The 8,889-nt window shown below is 37.4% G+C and overlaps 1 protein-coding gene across 3 annotated transcripts; it reads right to left on the minus strand.

Moving 5' to 3' along the window:
• Nucleotides 1-1,076: 1,076 nt before the first annotated feature.
• Nucleotides 1,077-2,983, minus strand: LOC103999103 (fatty acid elongase 3-like). 3 transcript variants are annotated; one of them, XM_065126915.1, is made up of 2 exons: nucleotides 1,899-2,983; nucleotides 1,077-1,364 (listed from the first exon to the last, which is right to left on the minus strand). In XM_065126915.1, the coding sequence occupies exon 1, from the start codon at nucleotides 2,908-2,910 to the stop codon at nucleotides 1,954-1,956; it is 957 nt and encodes a 318-aa protein (XP_064982987.1). In that variant the 5' UTR covers nucleotides 2,911-2,983; the 3' UTR covers nucleotides 1,077-1,364; nucleotides 1,899-1,953. The 3 variants fall into 3 exon arrangements, with proteins under 3 accessions (XP_064982987.1, XP_018686620.2, XP_009419034.2); XM_018831075.2 differs by having other exon boundaries at nucleotides 1,077-1,387; XM_009420759.3 differs by having other exon boundaries at nucleotides 1,077-1,459.
• Nucleotides 2,984-8,889: the final 5,906 nt, after the last annotated feature.

Consider the following 8,889-nt stretch of genomic DNA (forward strand, 5'->3'; position numbering starts at 1 on the left):
TGTAGACGGAGATGTGGTGGTTTTGTTTGATGCTTTCGCCCAAACAGGGATGCAATGACTAATGTCTCGAAGCAATCACCTTCATAACGTGATTTTAATTTCTAATCTAAGATCTTAAGCTTGCAGATTAGACATGATTTTTATTTACATTATCAACCAAGCAGTCTGAAACAACCATCGCTCTGTTCGTCAGAGCACAAAACAGAACCAAACTCAGGTGAAACAATCTTCAGGAAGATTCAGTGTTGTTCGACGACATTGAGCTGAGTGAGAAGGAACTTCTTTGGAAGATGGGGAGTCTTTCTTCTTTCCTTACTCTGCTGCAAGTCGACTGCTTCCATCTCATTATAATGAGTAGGCATGAACAAGTGAATCACCATTCAACTCAATCAGTGGGTTAACTGAGATGGATGAAATCCATATGGTACTAAAATCACAATAGCCATTGATGGAATCGAAATCTAAGGGGAAAGAGGTTTCTGAACATGAAAGAATTCAAAGAATCTCTTTTCTCACTGGAAAAGACAAATGCATCCCCCAAACTGCACACAATGGGAAGGACTTTACCCTTCTGAATCTGTGACTGGGTGCACAATGGTCAATATTGGCGTCTTTGACTCCCTCAACCTTTGCTTCCATTACATGGTTTATTCCACAGCTGAGTTGGTGTTGGTCTAGAAGGTCAACTTTATTCTGCCCTGAAGACTCCTTTCTTGTCCACCAGAATGGAGAAGATCAAATTTCTAGTAGATTTCACTGTATGTGGGCACCATTAAGTATACACATATGTCAGGTTTTCTTAGGGAAGGATGAGGTTGCTGGTCCATCAATTAATCAAAAGAAAAGACAAGATGTGATACAGAAGAGAAGAGGAAGAAACACAGAGAAAACAAGAGGCAAAAACAGTCATTTATGCTTCAGATTTTGTTTTATTTGCCTGCCACAGAGTTGCCAAGAAAACTATGTGATGGAGAAGCTTAAACTATTATTTGCCTCTCTGTTGTTACCTATCTTGTGCTCTTGAGTTGGTCCCAATGGCCTCCCACCATTAAATGCTGCAAGTAAACTGTTGGAACTGAACCAAAAAGGTTGTTCTTGTAGATAGATGTGTGGGTATGTGGGTGCATTAAAGCAAAAAAAACATGAGAGTTATTACATGCAACGGAAGATTTTTGTTGCTATCTCTCTCTCTCTCTCTCTCTCTCTCTCTCTCTCTGCAAAATTGTTTACATTCTGGAGTCTCATCTTTTCTTCCAGACGAAGCAGAGGAGTGGAAGAAGAGGCATGCCACGGACTATGGTACTCAAGGTTGCAGAACAAGTTGCTTACAAGTACAGCAAAAAGAGCCCCAAGTTTGGATCCATCTGGGAAGACACTAATAGCTTAGCTGACCAAAAAAACTCGAAGAGTGAGATGCTTCTACAGTTGTAGTATTTGCAGGGGCAAATTCTTTTGTTTACTGCAAAATAAAGATGTCATCCACACACATTGATGAAATCAGAGGATTGATTCCAATTAGGTAGAAAGCAAGAAATATAGAGAGAAAAAAACAACAGTGATTTTGGGGCACTTTGCATCAGTATGGCCACAGGAATCCACAATTGAATTGATCAATTTGTGTTTTTTCCCCTCAAAATTCTATAAAATTATAATCCTTAGGTTGAAAAAGCACAAAAAAGATTCAAGAAGAATTTTTTATTTGATCTGTATACAGATAGAACCAAGTGGAGCAGAATCAAGTGCTCTCCTTCATGGAACTCATTTTGATGTACTTGTTGAATCTACACTAAAAGGGGATAATTTTGTTTCTTCCCCTACAATTATTATGATCATATATCTGAACTCTAATTCTTTGGTTACAAAAGAAGATTTTAATCTATACAGAGGAGAGAACTTACTGAGGCTGAATCAAGTCCTCCCCCTTCTTTTTTCTTCGTTAGATCGCTAAATGATTCATTGCTCCTTCTTCGCCTCAAAGAATTCAGCTTTGTTCTGATAGTGATGATGATGGCCACCGAAATGGTGGCTGCTGCCGTTGTCATCCTCCAAGCTTTCGCCTTTCTTTCTCCTGACCACCGTCTTGACGTAGCAGTCGACGAAGAGGAGCAGCAGCGCGGCGTTGAGAACCGAGTTGACGACCCAGGCGCCGATGCCGTTGCACCCGCCCTTGGCGAAGTGGAGCAGGAGGAACCCCAGGTGGCACACCGCGTTGCAGCCGGTCAGCGCCACCTGGCAGGCGAGCACGAGGATCGCCCCGCTCCGGGCGGCCGCGGGGAGACCGACACCGACCCAAAAGCGGTAGCTGAAGACGACGGCGTGGACGAGGGTCGCGGAGAGGATGGCGACGACCTGGAAGGACTGGGAGAACTCGAGCCAGAGGAAGGACATGCAGACGAGGGCGGAGTGGCGGAAGACGCTGGGCAGGGCGCCGCGGCGGCGGCGGAGGATCAAGAGGAAGGTGCGGAGGAGGTGGAGGAAGCGGGAGAGGTAGAAGGCGTAGGACCAGAAGAAGACGCGACCGGAGGGGCGGGTGCCGAGGGGGAAGCAGAGGAGCCATTCGAACGCGGTGGTGCGGAAGCGGCCGCGCCACCACCAGCGGGCGTCGCGGATCTCGGCAGCGGCGGAGATGAGGAGGCCGAGGAAGATGGCGGCGGAGGCCAGGGCCATGGCGAGGGAGTGGAGGGCGGGAAGGGGCCCCAAGGGGATTGGCCGACTCCGGCGGAAGAGGCGGAGGAAGAGGTCGAGGGCGAGGGCTAGGGCGGCGTATGCGGCGAGGGAGGAGACGAGGAAGGACCAGGTGGCGCCCCAGGCGTAAACGTGGCTCCACCGGAACCCCACGATGGCCGGCTGTTCCGCCAGCCAATACGTTATCCCCCGATTCCAGCCATCACCGACGTTCCCCATCATCATGAACGATGGAATTGGATATCCCAACCGGCCTCTCTCTCTCCGTTGGTTGCTTCTGCCTTAATTTGGCGTTGGGTAAAACAACATCGATTGATATATAGCAACCAGGGGTAGCGACGGGATACCATATTCCACGGGGACGCGTCAAGGTCATCGAGCTTCGATGACACGTGACTCGTCAACGTACGTATGACATGGCACGACACGATGTTATCGATCCAATCACGAGCCAGTTCCCATGGGGACGAACCGAACCAACGTGGCGGCGTATTCTTAACGGCCAAGCTCTTTGTGAAGGGGCGTGTCCATTGGTCAACCGGTCTACAAACCCGGGCCCCACCCTTACGGCCCACAGCTGACCGTAGACAAAGGTGGTGAGAATAACCTTCTTGAAAGGCACGGGTTATTACCGAACCGTCCTCTTCTAATTCCACCCCGTTCTTTTTTAGGTCTACACCGACCCGAGTCGGCTCCATCGAACCGGATTGGACCGACTTTTTTTACCGTTTTGTAAATATAATTAATACATATGTGAATCATATAATATAATCCATAGGCTAAAAAAAGGATATCGTCGACAAGAGGATAATATAATAAATGGGGGACAGAGGAAGAACACGATGGAAATCAAAAGTGGTGTGGTGGGTATCGGTCGGTCCTCAGCAGGTGTTTGTGCTTTAAGATTAGGGGGACTTGATGTGTATGAATGCAGGTCAATCATGTGTCATGACAACAAGATAGAGGCTTTTCTGATGTACTTCTCTGACCTAAGCATGCATAATATTTTTTAAAAAATAAAAATATGAAACACAAAATAAATTTTTTTTTGGAATTTTTATGATGGGGATTATTGTAAGAGTAAATTTGTGGTTAAGGTTAATAAAGGAAAAGAAATATAAAAAAAGTATTTATAGTGATAATTAATAACATAGAAAGTAATAATTGGGGAATAAAGGAATTAAGAAAAAAAAAAGGAAATAAAAGATATTTTCTTTTTCTTTTCCACATTCCAATCAAGTGATGTGCTATGTTGTATATGTTAGTCTAGAAAAATTCTTGGATGTGTGATTCAATGCAAATAAATAGTATCTACAAAAATTGCATATATGAGCTCAATAACATACTTATGGAACATTTAGAAGAATCCACAAAAGAATTATTTTCATGTTATTCTATTATTCAATTTATTGTGTGAGGTCATATAATGTTATTTGTGGGGAAGTGAAGCTAGGAATTAAATAATTGTTTGTCATTAGTTGACCATTATCTAATGAAATATTACTTGCACATCAAATCCAAAGTGAATGGCAATGTGCTTCTGTTTTGGTGTTGATTTAGTCCCTAATAGTCTTATGTGACTTCTATATTACAAGCTGATGAAAGGAACAATAGATGACATAATTAACAATCACATTGTAGCTTAAGCTGCACTCATGTCAACTCACTCAACTAATTTGGATAAGTTCTAGCAATTTATTTTGCAAAGGTTGTAATGAACTTAATCCATGTAAGATTCTTATGATGTGTAATTAATGGCAAATGTTGACAAACTTTGATTTGAATAATTGACTTTTAACTTTTAGAAGATATCTGAACTTTCAAGCTTTCTTTCAGTAGCCATTGAGTTACTGACAAGTAACAAAAGAGGTTCCCTAATTGATTTGTTCTTGTTCCAGTCTCCTTATTTCAACCTGAAAGAGCCATAACAGCAGCTTTGTTGCTTAGCAATAAAAGTTTAAGAATCCCTCACATTGAAACACAATAATTCATTGAAGCTTAAGAATTACTCTTGGAAGCAACTTTTGAAGACACCAATTATTGATGATGAGAACAGTTAGTTGAGGAATCATGAATTGGCAACATCAACATCTTTATCAGAAATTTCTGCTGTGATGATCAGGCATACCAACCAAAAGTTTTGGCTGATAGGTGACAGAATTTGATTTGGATAGAATGTTTTCTTAAGTGTAGACTCTTAATAAAGAAAAAAAAATACTATTGTCAAATGTCTCAATCCTTCTTACAATTGGAGTCTCTTTCAAGGTAGAGTTTATTAAATTGAATTAGTTGATTTAGTTGTCAATTATTTTATACACTAAGAGGATGAGGTTTGACATCATAGTACCATTATTTGATTGTGAGCTGGATTACTATAGTTCAAGACTTGGAAACAATATTCCTACTTTGAGATTAAAATTGATTAGGGTTGGAGTCATGAAAGTAATCTTCCTATTTATGAAATAAAGTTATATTATCTAGCACTCTAATAACTTTGTAAACAGAAAAAAAAAAAATGTTCTTGACATAGGTAATGAAAAGTATAACCCAGTGCCTAATTAGGATCAAACACATAGCAGCCAAATCTTGACTTCTAAGCATGCTCTCTAGAAGCAATGCATCATCTAAATATTGACATATAATTTGCTTATTTATTCCAAAGGAAAACTATTTCACCTAGTCTCATTTATTAATAAATAATTGATATTTTTGTCAAGGATAATTTGAAGTCAAATTTTATGCTGTACCTTATCTATAAGAATGCAATACAAATATACACAGCAACTTCATCTCAAAAGCCAGGATGTACCAAAGCAAGAATGTTTATCCTTTTAGGTGATTTGACCCTTTGCAATGATTCATTCCTAAGGTAATTATCAACTATTCTGGATGCCACCTATTTGATAGGTTTGTCTTTTGGCCAAGCACATCTAAATATCTAGAATGCCATGCCATGCCATAAGTCATCCTTTTAGGTGTGATGTCAATTTGTGGACAAAGAAGACAAAAAGTTGTAAGATTCTTCACATTGTTTGTAAAACATCCAACAAATGTATTATTGACTTGTGAACTCCAGACAATGAGTTCATAGTCCCACAAATTCCATTCTACCAAAACTATCTTCATCTCTTTTGTTTCATTATTTCTTTGTAATGTCATGTGATTTGCAAATGAAATATATGCAGGTCCTATAACCAAGTGCTGTGCAGTATACATGCTGCATGTAATCTTAATTTAAAGTTGTCCTTTTTTCATCAGAAGTTAAAAGCTCTCTAAACCAAATGATTCATAATTTTTTCTGACCACAAAAAACTTTTGTTCAATTAGATCAAAGCTAATCTGTATCTATTGAAGCAAAATTTATCCTTCTATAGGTCTTTAAACTACTCTCTTTTCTTATATTTCATCAATGGATAAACAAACTTCACCTTCTGTATTACAATGGAATTTTGATTCTGATTTCTTCCATTTTGCACACTCAAGAACATGCATGATGTTTGAGACATGAAAGAGCTGCCTCTCTGAGTCACACATCCATTCCTTTCAGGCCTTGAAAGATCATCCCTTGAACTTTTCTGTCTATCATGGGGGAAAGAAGTGATGGTCACAGAACAAGGTATCTCTCATCTGCTACCTAACTTTTTTGCTCACCTTTACAGGGTGTTGAGAGGGACTCATCACACTTGCAACATACATGAAAAGTTGGATGAGAATAGTTTTAGAGACTCCAGCAGTAGTATCTGCATTTGCACAATAAAAAGAAATGAGAAGAAAAGCTCCTCTCATAGAAAGACAATATTGGTTAGAGAGCTTTGCAGGAAAAATAATGCTTAGCTTAGACTGCAATCTTAAAAAGAGATAATATCTCAATTATATAGGGTAAGATACTCACTATGTTCTGCAATAAAAAATATCTCTAATCAAATCAAGAATATTATTTTTAGAAAGAAATTCTTTTACATCTCCCTAGGATTCTATTTAGATTCATTTGTACCAATTGATATCCTTCCTCTAACCATAATATTTACATCTTCATTTATTTTTATCCTACATCCAAACTAAATGAATGAAATTAATATTTCCATCTTCTTTTTATTTTTTATCCTTCTTGATGAATATCCTCATCACATTATATATATTATATGTTGATCGTCTAAAAATAATTAAAATTCATACCTTAGATGTGGTAAGGACTTTGATAGTATATTGTAAGATTTTGAGTTTGAATTTTATTTTTGTCACTTATACTTAAAAAAAAATTCTTAGGAATATAATTGATGATCTCGAAACTAAATTATATATTTATAAGGAAATAGTATCAACAAATGCAAACAATCATCTTTTTATTTTAAGTACAACAAAATGTTCCATTTCTTTGATTCTCTGAAGTGTTAGGTTAAGAACATTTACTCCAATTTATATTTCACACTCAATGGTGTCATTATGCATTTGCACATTTCCACGTCAGCTAATAGAATACAGTGAATACATTAATATGGACTACCAAAATTTCTCTTTCTAAATAATCCATAACTTATAATAATAATAATAATAATGATAATAATTCGAAAAATTGGACGGTACCGAGTCACAATTGATTCTTGATTCAATTAACTGGTTTAATTTTCCGATGTATTTGGCGTACATGATAATAACAATGCAATGGTTTGGTTTATTGTTCATAATACTTCGATTAAAGTTCTAAGACCTATTTAACCTAAATCCCAATTAATCATTGTTCATGAATGCTGTATAAGTAGAGTCTCATCCATGATTTATAGTATTAAATTTATGTTATTCATGCATGACTTTTAATTCAAATATCATCATAATTATGCCATTAAGTTCAAAATTATGATATTTCATCATGTGTTGTAGGTTTATAATTTCTATTTTATGTTTTAAAAAATTATTGAACATTATTAATATGATCTTTATATTTAGGTCTAATACTTTTTGTTTGCAATTGCATGTCTTAAATGGAGGATCATAATGTATATGTAATATACATGTATGAGAAGTCAATAAATATAGGATTTTTTATTTTTTAAGCCGCTTATTCTTTTTTTTTTCACGTGTTAGTATCTCTTTTTTCATTTATTCCTATGAATTTTTTTTTTTTCTAAAAGACCAAATTCTTTTATGCTAACCTTTCTTCACCTCTTTGGGAAGGGATTCGCTTGCCGCCTATTGCCTGTGCGATCTCACATCTCTTGTCTCTCCTCCTCTCTTTCTTTGACCTCTTGCTCTTTATCATTACGGTTGTTGTTGCCTGTTGTGAGACCCTATCATCATCACCTTCCTCTCGACTCACTTTGCTCGTTACACATTGTGTTTTACGTCCATAAGTTTATGAGGCAAGTGGGCTCTACACTAGTATGCATTCGTTCCTTTTTCTATGCAATATACCCGAAGAGGGAGCAAACAAGATGACAGACGGTGAAGCAAGTGTGATTAAAAGCAAAGCCCAAAGAATTTTAGAGGTGGCAAAGGTGACATGAGGCTTGGGCTTGGAGAGGCTAATGAGTTGAGCAAACTTAGCGATCGCTGAGGTAGGATTGACGATCGAGGTGACGATGTCAAGGAAAAGTATAATGAGTAGAGCAATGAGATGTTAAGGAAGACAGGGCATTGGTTAAAGGCAATGCGATAGGATGAGAGCCTCACGATAGCAAAGCCAATAAAGATGGTAGGAGGGGCCTCATAGTGACGAAGGTGACGATGATGACAAGAGAGAGCATGCAATGGCGAATGCGATGGGCAACTAACCGATGTAGGGGTAATTTAATCATTTTTTTAAAATATTATAAGAATAAATAAAAAGAGCTTTAATAAAAAAAATAAAAATTTAGAGAATTTTCAAATAAATATATAGCGTAAGTTACCAATAAAAAGCATATATATATATATATATATATATATATATATTCATAATCATAACAAAAATATATTTATTTTATTTATTTTTTACCTTTCCTCATAGTGAAAAAAAATTATCAATATAACAAATTTTTTTCTTTCCGCTAAAACCTTTAGAGATATAAAACAAGATCTTAGCTTTCTTATTTTCTCTTTGTTTCCATTTTCTTCGAAATATGCTATTTAGACTATTAAATTATTTGATCCTATTTAATTAGATAAGATATATTATGGATATGATTGGATTCTGATTATGGTCATCGAGCAAAACATTATGATAGGATT

Source organism: Musa acuminata, chromosome BXJ2-9, assembly GCF_036884655.1.
Source record: "Musa acuminata AAA Group cultivar baxijiao chromosome BXJ2-9, Cavendish_Baxijiao_AAA, whole genome shotgun sequence".
NCBI classification, from domain to species: Eukaryota; Viridiplantae; Streptophyta; class Magnoliopsida; order Zingiberales; family Musaceae; genus Musa; species Musa acuminata.

Coding starts and splice junctions, on each gene's coding strand:
- LOC103999103 (XM_065126915.1), bottom strand. CDS start 2,910: ATGATGATGGGGAACGTCGGTGATGGCTGGAATCGGGGGATAACGTAT.